The 16521-nt window shown below is 56.8% G+C and overlaps 1 protein-coding gene across 1 annotated transcript in view; it reads right to left on the reverse strand.

Moving 5' to 3' along the window:
• Positions 1-640: 640 nt before the first annotated feature.
• FBXO31 (F-box protein 31) overlaps positions 641-16521 on the reverse strand; it is a 45812-nt gene continuing 29931 nt past the window's right edge. The window contains exons 5-8 of the mRNA XM_040443278.1: positions 10761-10870; positions 9439-9592; positions 7748-8148; positions 641-5032 (exon numbers count right to left, since the gene is read on the reverse strand). Of these exons, the coding sequence (XP_040299212.1) occupies positions 4810-5032; positions 7748-8148; positions 9439-9592; positions 10761-10870 (888 nt within the window). The 3' untranslated portion in view covers positions 641-4809. The remainder of the gene's footprint in view (positions 5033-7747; positions 8149-9438; positions 9593-10760; positions 10871-16521) is intronic.

Raw genomic sequence — 16521 nt, forward strand, 5'->3', positions numbered from 1 at the left:
AGATACATGACACACACACGGTGCTTGGCCAGGGCCCTGCCAGCCACAGCCTCCTGGGGGGGAAGGATCAGCCAGCCCTCCTCCAGGGGACCAGTGGGCCTAAGCCAGTGCCCAGATAGAGGAGGGGAGTGCTCCTGCCCGAGTGGGAACAGAAGGTTCTTGTACTTCCTGTATTAAATTCTTGCACTGTTCACAAGATAACTTTCACAAACAGAAAAAAACAAACCCGAAAACGAGATCCTCAGCTGTGTGCCCACCACAGAGCACAGCCCCAGCCCTCTTCTATTCAGCCAATCTTATCCTGTTCTCAGAAAAAGCAAACTCTTTTTGAATTTAGTCTAAGAAAATCCCACAGTGGCTCCCACTCCTTCTGGGCTACCGCTCGGGGATGGGGCCATATATCAAGCCAAGGTCAAGAGGGATCCAGAGACCTACCGTGGTCTGGGTTCCAAGGGATCACTTACCGCTTCATTCCACGACAGAGAAACCAAAACTCAGTCAAGTCCTGATGTGAGAGGCTCCCAGAGGGCCCCCCAACCCCGCCAGGATCCAGCCCCCTCCTTTGGCTGTCAGCCCCCCACCTCATATTGTTTATGGCTCTGGATCACATCCCAAGAGAAACAATTACAAAGCACACAACAAGGTTTCAAAAACTGGTTTATGGAGAAACAGCCCCACAAGGTCCCATCCGGTGACAACGCTGGGCACAGGCTCACAGCAGTGGCTCCTCGGGGCGTGGCCCTGCATGGCCCCTGCTCCAGCCCACCCTACACCAGAGCAGAGGCCTGGGGGGGACAGCGACTCCCCACACCTCACCTGTGGCTGTCAGGGCGTGGGAATTGAAGATCAAGCAGCATAAATGTGCTTCTTCTCCAAGTAGGCTATGTGATCTCAAATAACAACCAAAAGTAAAATCAGACTAAAAAAGCACAGGTTCGGAACCCTTCCTAGGTTTGGTTGGTCTCCCTGTGAGCACACAAAGGACCAAGCCTCGGTGCTGCCGCTGGTCGCCCACGCCACCGAGCACTTGGTACTTTGGCACTGTCTTGTCCCTGTGCACAGCTTCAGGCAAACCAACAGCGTCATGGCTTTCTCTACTCACTCAACGCTTCTGAGAACGTGTAGCCAGGTGACATTCCGGATCTCCCAAACATAAAGACAGGGACGTCAGCGTATGTTAGCACTGGGATTGGCCACGGACTGGGGCATGCTAGCCTCAAGCCAGGGAGGGCTGCACAAGAACATTCCCATAAGCATTCCTAGCACTTGGAGCACGAAGGCAGAAGACGGGGTGAAAGGTTCTCACACTGCAGGACAACCTCCTCAAAGCACTGAGTCTACACGGGGCGCTCGTCCTCAACACAGCAGACACCGTGGGCACGAGGGGCTCAGAAATCCCAGGAATCCCGTGACTGAGTTGGCCAAGTAAAGGGACTGGACAGGTTCTTCTGCATCACCGCTCAGGAGCACTACAAGGTGACCACACCCCAGCAGGGCGAGACACCCGGACAGCCCGCAGATAGAAATCCAGCCCCGAACATGGCAGCTGGCAGCTGTCGAGCACAGCGGATCAGCTGGCTGACGGAGGGGCCTTGCCCGACTAGGCCCCAGCAGTAAACCACGCCAGGTTCTCAGGGAAAGAGGAAGTCTGCCATGGTGGCTCCGGCTCGAAGTCTGTTCCACATGAAGTGGGAACGCAGGCCTGGCCTGCTCCTAACCGTAGGCCACCGTGGCAGCCCTCCCACCCTCCGCCTTGACCAGAAGGAACGCCGGGGGTACAGGCACCCACCCAAGCCGCCTGGATCAGGACGAGAGGGGAGGGAGGGAAGGAGGGAACGGCGGGTGGCTGTGACCCTGAGCAACAGCCACAGGGAGCCAGCTGCCCAGACAGAGGGACCGAGGGGTGAGGCCAGGAAGCGAGGCCCCGTCTGGACCGTGGGAGGGAGGATTCTGGAACTCCCACCACACCAGGCCTCCAAACCTGCTCCCCAGCAGCAGACACTGCAGGTCTAAGCTGGGCGGGCCAGCGTAACCAGAGAGACCGCCAGGCCCGATTCGCACAGGCAAGAAATCAAGGCCGTTTGCCGCAGCCTTATGCAGGGAGCCTTCAGCCCCAACACAGAGGAATCCAAAGACTCACATCTGAAACCTTCAATCACGTGCTTCCGGGTCAAGTCCAGAACAGCACATGCCCAGGTGTGCACAGACACACCTGAGGCTCCTGCCTCCATAAAGCACAACAGACGTCCCCGGTGTCACGGCAGCTCGGTGGCGAGTAAAGGTGACATCAACCGGGGGAAAACGTCCAAAGACCAACCCGGATCCACCTGCCACCTTCCCCCAGTCAAGCTCCACAAGGGCGTAGACAGCCCCTAAATTGGGCCATTCAGGTTCCTTTTTGGGACCTGCTTTATCAAAACCCCAGCTGCCTTTAGGCTTCCAACCACAACTTCAGCCTTGTTGAATCCTCACCTGCAACAAATTAACGGGCTGGAAGCCGCCCTGACGAGTGGGGTGCGCACTCTGCCGGAAGGGGCGCCTGCTGGGACTGGTTTGCACGGACCCTGCACACTCACCTACAAACTGGAAACCAGAACCGGCCACGGATACGCCAAGTGGGAAACAACACGTACTCTGGGCCCCCGGCTGCGCAGGTGACACACTCTCACCGTCCACCGCCACGGACCCCGCCTGGCATTACCCAGGCCGCTGCCCACCCTTCGGCCCCACAGGCCCCCGTCTGACACCAGAGACGGGACGGTGCGAATGTAGCCAACAGCCACTGCCAGTGGAAACCACGTAAAAAGGCCCACGCTCCAGAGGCAGGTCCCACAGTCTGGGTTTGAGACTGGTTTTTCATCAGAAAGGTTCATCTTCGATCCAAATGGGTTTCAAGGATGAGGGGAGGCCCAGGTGGAAAAACCTCAGAATGAGCCTCCGAGCGAGCCCCAGGCTCGGGCAAAGTGGGACGCACAGCGGCCACACACCCAGTGGGCCTTGCCCCGTCCTGCCCGAGGCTTCGCGGATGTGGTTACTGCCATGCGGGAGCAGCCACAAGGGGCAGGGATGGGAACGCTTGGAGGCTTGCTTGGTCCTGCGGAAGACACGAACACAGACCACGCCTCAGCCTGACTCCAGGTCCCACCAGAAGCATGTGAGGGGCGAGCTCGGCATCTCCGACAGCCGGCCAGGAGGGACCCCCCCGCCTTCTCCACTTGCCTCCTTCCCGCGTCAGAGTCTGGACAGAACCTCCTAGAAAGTCTGCCTTTTAGGGGCCGGGCCCCAGAGCTTATCAATTCTATGATTCTGGGAAGCAAAGGAAGTTCAAAGTTGCCAAATGTACTGAAGCTACAGCAATAGGGATTTTTATTTAAAAAAAAAAAAAAAAAACAAGGCCAGTCAGGGAGAAATTCGTCAGGAAAACAGGACATGTTTCATGGGACATCTCAGGTTGGTCTCTACATGAAGGCACCACAAAGCTGCCCCCTTCCCTGGGGACCCTTGGCCCCAGCACAAGGGCTCAGCACAGTCCACCCGGCAGGGACGAGCCACAGACAGGGGGACGAAGTCTGCCCCCCGCCGCGGTGGAGCGCCTGCCATGGAAGGGGAGCATGGTGACAGCTCTCTGCAGGCTGGAAGCGGGAGCAGGAGCTAATTCTTGGGGGTCTACGTGCATTCAGGGCTCTGTTCTTCAGGAGACACTAAGGTCAGCAGAGACCTTACAACAGTGGGTCCCCAAACGCAGGTGTCCATGGGATACGGGCACACCACCGGCAGAAGCGTCCATGCTCAGGGTCTCCACACTGGAGGATCCCGAGATGCCCTGGTCTCCAAAGTGCATTCCACATGTATGGGGTGACTTTTCTAGAAAGCTGCCCTGTTACCCACAAAGGGGCTCCAAAGTCATCTTGTGCAACCACTCTGCTGCTTTAACACTTCCGAGAACAGCACCTGTGTATACTAAGCAAATGGGAAAAGGCAGGGCTGGTTCAGATGTGGCCCTGCAGAATTCTGAAGAAGGTTCTGGGACAAGTGGCTCAGCTCAGGGTTCTGACACCAGAGCATGTGCAGGAGGTGGATGGGGGGGTGTGCAAACAAATGCCCTGCCTCGAATTGGCTGCCGCAAAGGTCTTGATTCTAAAGCTGGAGAGAGGCCAGGGCCTCCAAGCTGCCCAAAGGCCCACCGTGACGTTTCCTACTGACCCGTATCACTAACCCCACTGCGCTGATTCACAAGCCAATCAGAGGTGAAATGCTTCTGTCCAAAATCCAAGCAGGTTAGTAAAGACACAGGAATTTCAGTCCAGGGTCCTGGCCTGATACACCCGACCCCCTGGAGCTCCCTCACTGCACACCCTGTGCCCCACCCAGGCTGTAAAACGCTCACCTCACAGAGGCCCTCGCCCCAGACCCTGGCCAGACCACAGCCACGGTCACTCGCCTCACACATGATCCCGATCGTTAGCCCCCAGGGTCGCTCTGCCTGACCCAAAAAAACGTTCAGCAGGCCCAGGACAAACCCAGTTTCTCCAGCTGAGTCGTTCACAAAACTGTGCAGCCAGCCCTCTCCATCAGTTCTGTCCTGGGTCATTCTTTCTGTGAGACAAGCTCAGTCAGCCTTCCCATGAGCTACTGACGAGGACACAGGCATACGTCGCACACTCTGTACAGAGTTTTGGGGTGGCTGGGCCGAGACTCCTACGAGGTGGGTGTTCTGGTCAGAAGGCCGAATCTCCAAAGTGCATGCTGCTTCCTGTCCGGGGCGGCAGGGTCCGGGGCCCCGGGAGCCGCCCCACAGGAAGTGGCCCGTCAGGAGGTCAGGGACTGGATGTTCTTCAGCATCTCCTCGAAAGCCTGTGGGGACGGCGCCTCTGCGTTCCGGAAGGTGGCCCGCACCCTGCTGTACAGGCTGAAGGATTTCAGCTCGAGCCAGATGAACCCGAAGCGGTCCTCGTCGAACAGGATAAAGACTCCAGGAGTGCGCTCAGGGCTGGTGAAGCCGTGGCCGGCGATGAGGCCCGTGCCGTAAAAACTGAACAAAGACAAGAGGAAAAGTGCATGGGGAGGGAATGAGAGGGACCCAGAAGGAGTGCACCGGGCCCCAGTCCTGCCCTGTCCGCCTGGGCTGTTGCAACGCCCGCCCCCCCGCGCCCCTGCCAGCCCCTCCTCCCGCCAGCAGGAAGCTGCAGGCCTCAAGGCCCACGAGAGCCCGTCTTGCCCGGACCACCTAGCAACCCTAACTGCCCAATGCACCAAACCACGGGCCGACGGTTGGGCTCACGCGGGTAAAGGAAGAGGGTCTCCAGCAGCCCCAACCACGTACCGCTGTCCCAAAGGACACCTTCACAAAGCTGGCCCAGGTAACCAGGCTTAGTTCCAGGGATGCTTATGTTAGCACATCAACGATTCAAATACAATCAATAAAGACTTACTGTCACGAACCCAGCAGGCAGAACATCCAGATTTCCGTAAGGCCAAGTTTCAAGTTTCAAGACCAGGGTCAGACTAAGCTACGTTTACGTCTTTCTTGCCAAGAATTTGGGGCTCCTACAGATAGGTAATAGGGATGGGGGGCTGGGCCCATCTCCTGGGGCCCCCACCTCCAGCCCCCACACCAAGGCTCCCCTGGGCGGGAGAGGAGAGCAGGCCTGTGCCTGAGGGTGTGCACAGGAGGGTGTTTGGGGAAAACCTCACGTGGGAAAGCAGCACCAGAGGCCACAGGGAGGCCAGGTCCTGACTTGGTGCGGCGGCAAGGCCTCGCAGACACAAGAACCGAACAGGAGGGACCGCAGCACGCCCCTCCCAGGTCACAGAGCCCAATATTCAGCAGGTCCTGCGTGTCCACCGCAGGGCTGGCCTCAGAGCGCCCTGGGGAGCCATGGCTGAGCCACAAAACACTACGAGTTTTCCATTTCCTAAGGACAGCAGAGCCCTATTTCATGACCTTTGATAAATTCACATCGGTCGAAATCCTACCGGAACGCGATTTGCATGCCTCCTCCAGGAAAACCCAAATTCGGCCACTTTGGTGACAACTGAGCAGCATGAAGAAATGGAATTGATTTTCCCAGTGGGAGACAACAGAACACACGCTGATCTCTGCTCAGGTTCCTGGAGCCGGGCTCCTGAAACCCACGTAAATTATTCCGAGGGGATAAGAACACTAGGAGGTGACCGAGGTGGCTCCCGGATGGCAGGTGGATCAGAAGCCTGGAATCCTCGGCTGCTCCGCAATCCCCCAGAGAGGGGAGAGGGCTACAAACGGAGCTAATGACCGACCAGGCCTACAGGAGGAAACCTCCAGAACAACCCACAGTATGGGGTTCAGGGAGCTCCCAGTTGGGGGAACACGTCCACCCCAGTCCCAGGGCGGGTCAGGGTCCCACGCATCTCGTCGTGTGGCTGTCCATCTATGTCCTTTGTCACCGCCTTCAGCAAGATGGTGAATGTAGTGTTTCCCTGACTTCCATGAGCCGCCCCAGCACATTCACTGAACACGAGGAGGGGGTCGCAGAATCCCCGACCTACAGCTGGCTGGTCAGAAGCACGGAGACAAACTGGACTGGTAACAGGTGGCTGAGGGGGCGGGGCAGTCTTGCAGGGTCTGACATCATCCTGGGTGCACAGTGTCAGGACCCAGTCGAGTGGCAGACACCGGCTGGCATCATGGAGAATTGCTTGCAGGTGGGGCACTGGGCGCTCAGAACCAATTTAGCCGCCCAGCCCATGCAGACACCTCAGTCCTCCTCGGGGAGCTCAGTGCCCTGCCCACACTCTAGTGGGCACGTGCAGTGCCAGTCACAGGGCCCAGGGTTCAAGGCAACAGACCTCTGCACATAACTGGACACACGTGGAAGCCAAGCGGCTATGATGCCACGGGACGGGTCATTCCCTCAACACGTCCCCTAGGGCGATGGTCCAGGAGAACTTCCTGCAATGATGGAACATTCTAGACCTGCAGAGCCCAACACACCCGAGGCTGCCGGCTGGGGATGCGGCCAATGTGACCGAGGACCCGAGTCTGTCCTTTTAGGTCATTTCAGCTCCAGCAGCCCTGAAGGTTAGGGCTGGGGCGAGGGTCTCCTCATGTGTCCTCCAGGGCTGGGCCCGGGGCGGATGAAGGGAGAGGCCTGAGACAAAACCCTAAGAACATGAGTCAAGAAGCAGGAAGCCGGCCCTGCGTCAGGGAACCTCCCAGCCCCTGTGGGGAGGACAGTGCACCACCAGCCCTTTACACATGCTTTCTGAGTTGGGAGGGAATCCACAGGAAGAAATGAAGGACCGACGCTGGAGTATGTCCAGCAGGAGACGGAGGGAGACCCCCAACAGGCCTCACCGGCAAGGACACCAGGTGAACTCAAGCCGGCTTCTAGGGACACAGGTTGGGGAGGGCCCCCTCCTCACCGGCTACCTTTGCCACCGCCGGTAGACTCAGTTGTCTACCCTTCCCCTGACTGACTGTGCAATGGCAGGCATCTGAGAGGAGGCCTCACGCCCGGCGGTTCTAATAAGCCCCCTTTGAGGCTCCCCAGGGGTGAGAGCTCAGGAGCCCCCGAAGTCTGAGATGTGGCCGTGCAGCCCAGGGAAGGACGCTGCCCACTCGGGCCCGAGCTGGAACCCAGAGAGAGTCGTCGGAGGTTCCCCGCCCAATGCAGCACGCCCTGCGCTGGCCCCACAGCCCGCGTCCACGCTGGCTGGGCAGGGGGGCTCTCCGGAAGGCCTGTCGCGGCCGCCCTGGCATCCTTACCACATCCTGCAGGTGCGGGGGTAGTCCTCGTTGCGTGAGCTCACGCCCACAGGCAACACGAACGGCTGCCCCTGCCCGGACTGGGCCTGCTGCTCGGGTGCAGGCGCCGCTGCGGCCGCGGCCTCTCCGTCTGCAGGCCCCCCGCCCTTCTCGGCAGGCAGCTCCACGCTGGGCTGGGCAGGACCCCGCTGGGGCTCGCGGGGGCTCTGCGGGGCACGGCCCTCGCCGTCCTCGGCCCCGTCCTCCTGCTGCTGCTGCTCCTGGCGCACCTGCTCCCGAACCTCCAGGACGATGCGGGACAGCTCGTTGAAGCTGCGGAGGCTCTCCACGTCGGGCAGCTGGATGCGGTGCATGAGGTCGATCTCCACCGTCTGCTGCCCCGCAGGGATGTTGGGGTCACCCTGAGGAGCGAGCGGGCGGCCGTCAGCGGGGCTCAGAGACCGGCACAGACACGCTGCACGGTTTCCAGCTCAGAGCACAGCACGCCTCTGGCCAAAGGAGCTCACTCCAGCATTCCCACTGACTTAGCAGCAACTCCTTACGAAGTAAGAACGTCTTAGATGCCCGTAAAAACTAAGTGCCTACGGCAGGCAACCCATCTGTGAAGGGGTCTTTGAAAACACGGACCTGACAGCATCCGAGTGACCTTGTGAGGTGCACAGGAACCTGGCACAGTGGCTTATGTGTGCTTGAGACCTCCAGGTGTAAAAACCTTCCCGGTCTGGAGGGGCTAAGACTGGGGCTTAGATGGGGCACCTGGGTGGCTCAGTTGGCTAAACGTCTCTTGATTTCTGCTGGAGTCACAATCTCACGGTCGTGACATCAAGCCCCATATTGGGCACCATGCTCAGAGTGGAGCCTGCTTAAGAGTCTCCTTTCTCTGCCTCTGACCATCTCCCTCTCTGAATAGAAGAAAATAAGATAAGATAAAAAAAAAACTGGGGCTTAGAGAAGCGCACAGGCCCTCCTGGCCTGAGCGCCAGCCCAGATCTGTCTGCCCTGGACGCAAACGCTCCTGAGCCTGAACTCAGGAGCTCCTCCGGGCCCTGCAGCTCCGCACGGGACCCCAGGGCTGCGCTCTGCTCACGAAGAGCCTTCCCAGAGCACAGGGGCCCTGGCCGACCAGGATTCAAGAAGAAGGCTTGGTGAGAACCAGGAAGAGGCATTCCTCCCCGGGACGCTTCAGTGCACCTGCCAGAAAGGCGCCCTGGCTGTGCAAACGACAGGGGAGCACGGTGTGACCGGTGTCGATGAGGCAGGGACAGAGGGCTGATTTGTTTAAGACCCGCCCCCCGCCACCTTCAGCTCAACAATCCTCCGACTGTGTGCACCAGCTGCTGAGGTCAGGACAGGCAGTGGGAGCCCGTGTAATAACGCAGGGGGCTCTGATGTGGCAGCGCCCTACTGTCACCTGGGGCACTCCCGGAGCCACGCACCCAGGTCGCCCTCCATGGATCAGAATCTCTAGGGCCCTACATCAGTGTTTTCTCAGCATCTCCAGGGACTCTGGCGTGTGGCGAGGACCGGGTGCCATGGGGTAAGGCCACCTGAGAAACGCTCCCGATCCCCTAGAGGTCTTGTGAAATGCAAATCCTGTATCAGTGGGTCTGGCTAGGCCTGACAATCTGCATCCCCGGCAAAGCCACGGCTCCAGGGCCCACTGTGAGTAGCCAGGGTGGCGCCAGACTCACCGTGATCTTCGTGCCCCTGGCCCGCTTCCCGTGGAAGCTGAGCATGACGATCTCTAGGCCGTGGCTGCCATAGGTGCCTTTGAAGAGCCCGGGTCTGATGAGGTCGTCCGGGTGGCTGGGCGGGAGGTAGATGCGGCGGTACGTCAGGCAGTTGCTGTGGGGGGAACAGGTGGCTTGAGAGCAGCTCGGGCGGGGGGACGGGGGGCAGAGTACAGAGCTCGCGCACCTCCCTGCCTGGTGACGGAGGGCCGGCAGGGCAGGGCGGCCCGGTACAGCCCGGTTAGGGTCCTCCCAGGCCAGCGGGGGGGGCAGGAGGCACGCCGCGTTACTGAGCCACAGTCGTCGCCCCCTCAAAACACACGCAGGGCACACGTCACACCTCATCGGATTCCACCGGGGCTCACGCTCTACCGGGCACTGCAGGGCAGCTGCGGTGGCGGGTAGAGCTCTCTGCAGAGGGGGAGGGGATGCCACTCCTGCTCTGTCATCCCGGCACAGGATGCCGACCCGAGACTGCGGAGGGGGCGTTCGCTGCACCAGGGGTTGTTTACGTGGGACCCGGGGACAGGGCCCAGGGGCAGAGGCCAAGGCAGGGAGAGCAGCTAAGAGAGGCGGAGCCTCCCCCAGCAGACGTGGGGAAATGCCCTGAGGCTTTGGCACACGGGCCAGGCTTGTCAGAGCACGCCGCTGCTGGATGCTGGCGACAAAGCAGACAGAAAACAGACACCAAGGTAAGGCACGGTGGGGAGGATAGAAACTGTACTCACAGTACTCCGGGAGAGACTATGCTCACAGTACCTACCAAGAGAGGGTCTGTATTCACACCACCCACAGAGGGAGCTGCACTCAGTAACCGTGAAGGGGGACTAGGCTCACAGTACCCACAAAGGGAGCTGCACTCAGCGTGCATAGGGACGGAGTGTGCTCAGTACCCACAGAGCAGGGGTGCACTCGGTACCCACGGAGAGGGACTGTGCTTAGTACCCACAGAGGGGGACTGCATTCAGTACCCACAGAGGGACTGTGCTCAGTACCCACAGAGCAGGGCTGTACTCACAGGACCCACAGAGAGGGATTGAGCTCAGTACCCACAGAAGGGGACTGCACTCTGTACCCACAGAGAGGGACTGTACCCAGTACCCACAGAAGGGGACTGCACTCAGTACCCAGAGACAGGGACTGTACCCCGTACCCACAGAGCAAGGATGCGCTCACAGTGCCCACGGAAAGGGACCGCGCTCAGTACCCACAGAGAGGGACTGTACCCAGTACCCACACAGCAGGGCTGCGCTCACAAAGCCCACGGAGGAGGATGCACTTACTCGTACTGACTAGTGTAGATAAACTTCATCAGGATGAGCTCCTGCATGTGCTCGTGGAAAATGTCCTCCAGTGTCCGCCCCCATTCTTCCCTCAGCCACGTGCGGAATTCCTTCCAAGAGAACACGGTCATGAAAACCACCATGACTCACACGTAAGGCCATTCCCTGTGGCACTGAGCAGATACATGCAGCATCTTACAGCTTGGGCACGCCTGCACCACAGTCCCACTGGGGTGGATGGGATGGAGATTCGGCTGGCCAGAGACAGGGGCTGCCATACTGTGGTCTCCCGGGACCTGGCCTCCCTCCTGGGGGGTGAGTCACCAATGAAAAGTAAGGGGCTCTGGCCCCCACTTTCCCAAACTTCAGGAAACAAGAGGGACCGTGGGGTCCCTTCAGGCAAGGCTGGGGCCACAGCCCACGTCCGGAGCTCCCAGGCAGCAGCCACATAAGCCTCGCTTCCGAGGCCGCCATGGGATATGGTGTCTAGTCGAAGCCTGGTCCTCAGGCTTCTGGGCTGCAGGACTCTTGTCGCTAAACCCCGTGCTGGTGACACTGGCTCGAGCTGCTTTCACCAGCTGCCGATGAAGAACAAGATAGGTGTGGCCGGAGGAGAATGGAGGTGCCTTCATAGCTATGTTATACGTTCAAAAAGTTTATTTGCAAGAAGGGAGGTTCTATAAACATGTGTCCTCAAAACTCAGTAATTCATTGTGGAATCAAACCATGTGAAGGATATTTAGTGCTTAATAACTTCATGGTGTGTATTTAACCTAATCCCCAGCTCTGAGTTCTGAACTCAATGTAGCATTTTTAATGACCGTCTAAAATTAGCTTTACAAACAGAAGCAAGAGAGATTTAACAACAACAACAAAATACAGAAGAGCTATAATCCGTCAGTTGCTTTAACACATCACTGCCTAACCTCGAGCCACAGTGACTGAAGCACACGGCTACTAAACCACAAGCTCAGTATATACAAATCAACTGGAAGTATCTCTATCAGGAGCACAAAACTGGAAAACGAACTTTTACATCCTATTTGCAGCAGCCTCAAACAACACAAGACCTGGGGTCACATGTTAGGAAACACGTGTGTGGCCCCTGCTCCGACAACCACAGCACCGAGAGGGTGCGAATGAGCCTCCGCGACAGGGGTGCCTGCAGCCGGGAGGGCTCAGACCAAGCCAGCAATTCTCTCCGAATCCATCGATAGACTCAGCGCCATGACAGTCACAGTCCCACCAGGATTTCTGTAGAAAATGACAAGCCGATTCTGAAATTCATATGGAAATGAAAAGAACCTACAACATCCAAAGCCATCTTTCAAAACAACAAAGTTGGAGGACCTCCACCAGCTCACATTATGACTTAAAGAGAAAACCACAGTGATCAAGATGGTGGTAAGAGCATCGGGACTGACAAAAACATCGATGAAATGAAACGGAGAGCCCAGAAACAGACCCATTTAGCTCGTCAGCTGATTTTTGACAAGTATGTCCAAGCCACACAATATGAAAAAAAAGTCTCTTTCACAAATGATGCTCAAACAACTGGACAGCCATGTGGAGAAAAGGAACCACGATCCCGGCCTCACACCACACACAAGAAATAATGCTGGATGGGCCACAGACCCAAACATAGCATGAAGCTATCATGCTTCTGAAAAGAGCGAGAATCTTTGTAACTTAGGGATAGGCAATGTTTTTTGTTTTTTTGTTTTTTTAAGTTTGTTTTTGAGTGAAAGAGAGCATGCACACACGTGCACACAAGCGGGGGAGGGGCAGAGAGAGAGAGAAGGAGATACAGAATCTGAAGCAGGCTCCAGACTCTGAGCCTTCAATGCAGAGTCCGAAGCAGGGCTTGAACACACGAACCTCAAGATCATGACCTGAGCCGAAGTTGGACACATAACCGGCTGAGCCACCCAGGTGCCCCTAATTTGTGAAGGTTTTTCTTTTACGGTTATTTTTCTGTATCTTAATAAACACTGCCTGTCCCAGGGCGCCTGGTTGGCTCAGTCACTTAAGAGTCCAACTCCGGCTCATGATCTCACAGTTTGTGAGTTCAAGCCCCACACCAGGATCACTGCTGTCAGTACTGAGACTGCTTCGAACCCTCTGTCCCCCTCTCTTTCTGCCCCTCCCCCACTCATTTTCTCTTCTCTCAAAATAAACAAACATTTAAAAAAAAGAAAACTGGGGCACCTGGGTGGCTCAGTTGGTTGGGCATCCAACTTTGGCTCAGGTCAAGATCTCACAGCTTGTGGGTTTGGGCCCCACATCGGGCTCTGTGCTGACAATTCAGAGTCTTGAGTCTGCTTGGGAGTCTGTGTCCCCCTCTTTCTGCCCCTCCCCCTACTCACACACTGTCTCGCTCTCTCTCTTACTCTCAAATATAAATAAATATGGGGGATAAAAAAAAACACCTGACAAATTATACTTTACCAAAGTCAAAAGCTTCCACTCAAATGGCTGAACTCATGGAGGAAAGGCCCTCAAAAACTCAAACCAATAAGCAACAGATAAAAATGGAACTGAAGTATAAATGAGCAAGGACTTTGATGTTACCATGGTGAATAATCGGACTTGAACTAAATACCACGGAAGATGGCTTGTGAGGAGTCGTAATCTTATTTACTTTGCATGAAAAGGTCAGAGTCATTAGAAACAGCAACCAGGCCCAATTACTCAGAACAAAGGCCTTTGAAATATGTTTATTATGCAATTATCTCATGAGAGGTGCATGCACAAGGAAAACATAGGAGCCCGGAACACAGAAGACAAGAACAATATTTCCCAGAGCTTGCTCACCACGTGCTGGCGCCATATAACCATCGTGTTCATCTTCACAGCAGCCCGGGAGACAGGTGCTAGCGTCTTCCCCATCCTACAGAGGTGTGGGCCTTCGGAAACCCTTCCTATGTCACCAGGAGTAGGTGGCAGAATCAGACCTCATCCAAAGTCCACGTGCTCCCTGGCCTTGCTTCCACCAGGGCCACCGTCAAGGACGGGAGGAGCGCAGGAAGCAGGGGGCTTACCCGCCCTGGTGGGTTGTGAACATGAACCAGCAAACAGACGACACATAACAAGAATCTGGAACATCTTCAGGGCCTTTTACCTGGCAATCCCACAACTGTATGGTCCAAAAACCAGGTAAGGTTTTTGCACAGAGTTCAGGCAGTTCAGTTCCAGGAAGAAGCCTGGCGTCTCTCCCAGGCGGCCATGGCCAGGCCTGGTGCTAAGACTTTCACATGCTGTGCCCTACTCAGCCCTCCAACTCATGTGGGTTCTGCGGGTAACTGCATGGCCCCGTTTCACAGGTAAGGACTGAGGCTCTCAGAGAGCAAGTCACTTGAGCACGTGGTCAGGAGGGCAGTGGGGAAACACAAACACCTGAGCACAGACCCCATGCCCGACTGCAAGAGAGAGGATCACACTCATAGAGTCAAAGACCTCAGGTGACAGATGGGATGTTGCGGTCAAACTGAAGTTTGTAAACAATTCTAATGAGACTGGGAAGTATTTCTGGAACAGCTAAACAGCTTTAAAAAAAAAAAAAGACCCAAATTAGATAGAGTTAGATTGTAATTACATAAAAAAAACAATTTGGAAAACATGAAGGGATAACACAGGACAAGCACAGGGGCTGACCCTGCGTGGGGCTCCAATGAATTCGTGTTTGATGATCAGAAGGTGACATTTCAATGCTCAGGTGAAAAAGTACAAAAGACAAAAAAAAAAAAAGCAAAACAAAAGCATCTTGCGTCCCGTTCAGGAATGTAGGGCGAGAACCTCTCCACACGACAGAGCGCCAGGAGCGAGGCCAGGTCGGGAGGGATGACGGACACCCACAGCATCTCAGGGGTGGGGCCTGCCCATCCTGCCTCCCCCCTCTCTTCCCCATCTCTGCTCCTCCTCGCAGCCCCGACTTCCAGAAACCTCAGGCTGGGGGCTGGACAGGCAGAGGGTGGGCAGGGAAGACGGCAGCTGGGCCTGGCTGTCATCTAGTGACGGAGGCCAGAGGAGGCAAGTCTGCGTGGGCCCAGGAGCCTGCCCTGCTCACAGGACCCAGGAGAGGGGCTGCGGTTTGTGGAGCACGCACAGGTCCCCCGGGGCATGCCATGAGGAGCAGGCTGAGGGCATCGCGGCCTGACTCGCGTCTGAACTTGGCATTCAGAGGTGCACACGGCGGGCAGAAACCCCGGGCCTGGAGCTGGGTGGGAGAAGCGGAAGGGCTGGTGAGCAAGACTCGGTCTATGAGCCAGAGACCCACGGGGCACCTGGAGTTAGCACTTCTCAGACAGCCCAGCCGCCCGGCATCCCTCACGGGCTCTTGTGGTGCCAGAGAGAACGGAGGAGAGCAGGGTGCCAGGCCGGCCCCTGGGGGCGTGAGGACTCCCCTGTCCCTGGGGAAGACTGCACTTGCTGCCATGGTCCCCTGCTAGCCCTCTTGGCTGCCAGGAGCTCTCAATCCCCTGGGAAGTGCCCTCTGGGCCCAGAATTTTATTTTATTTTTCATATGTTTATTTAATATTTTTGAGAGAGAGAGAGAGAGAGAGAGAGAGACAGCACAAGCAGGGGAGGGGCAGAGAGAGAGGAAGACACAGAATCCGAAGCAGGCTCCAGGCTCCAAGCTGTCAGCACAGAGCCTGACGCGGGGCTCGAACTCACGAACTGTGAGATCATAACCCGAGCCGAAGCCGACGCTCAACTGACAGAGCTACCCAAGCGCCCCAGGGCGCAGATTTTTAAATGACCGTCAGCCATTAGAGCACAGGGCAGCCAGAGTCCGGGGCTCAGCCCTTCGCCTCAGTGCTCAGAGCTATCAGGACACATGGCGATGTCCCCCCCCACGGCCTGTCCTCTCTCCCTGGAGCCTGGAGCCATCCTCTGGATCCAAAAGACTGAACGAGAAAGTGAAGACATCACCGGCTGACACACAAATCCATAGGAGAACCCCATCCCCACACAGCTGAGAGGAGACAGAGACAAGCAGCAGACAGCAGAGCACCTAACATGGACAAAGTGACCACAGGGCCAGACGGCAAGCTCTCCCACCACAGCAACTCCAGGCTGGCTCACTGGGGACCTTGAGGTCCCGCCGCTCTGCCTGGGGACGGTCTGCCCATCCTCTCGGATGGGCCGGGCAGGGGATAAAGAGATACCTCTGACCACATAAAAGTTAAAAACACATAAACATTAAAAAAACTCCTGGAGAAAAACACACTATAAATCAAACCAAAAGACAAAATAATGAATAAGAAATGACTCGCAACTCACACCTTGAAGGATTCATTTCCCCAGACGATAAGCTGCTACGAGTCAATTAGAAACATCAAGCAGAAAAAGAAGCAAGGATGTTTCCTAACGTTCAGAGAAGGAGCCACGGGGAGCCCTTGCTCATGCCCCTCACCTCAGCCTCGGCTGAGGTCACGGTAAGGGAAACGCAAAAGGACCCCAGGGCCAGGAGACCAGCAAGGCCGTGCTCCTGCCTCACACGCACTCGTTCCTAGTTTCCATCCACAAAGGACTGGTGTCACTGCTTTTACAATCGAAGTTATACCATTCCACTGCCCGACTGGCGAGCCCACACACAGAAGGCGGCGGCCAAGAACTTTTCCCGACCCCAGCATATGTCCTTCCAGAAACACACCGCACGGTCCCTTTACAGTCTCAACAACTGAGGAGCGTCTACTCTCGGGAAACACGCGGACGTCTTCTGCTGAAACGTGAACTACAGCAACACCTGCGTGTTGTG

The sequence above is a fragment of the Herpailurus yagouaroundi genome, unplaced genomic scaffold (genome assembly GCF_014898765.1).
Source record: "Herpailurus yagouaroundi ecotype Mexico unplaced genomic scaffold, PumYag 190, whole genome shotgun sequence".
In the NCBI taxonomy this organism is placed as follows: Eukaryota; Metazoa; Chordata; class Mammalia; order Carnivora; family Felidae; genus Herpailurus; species Herpailurus yagouaroundi.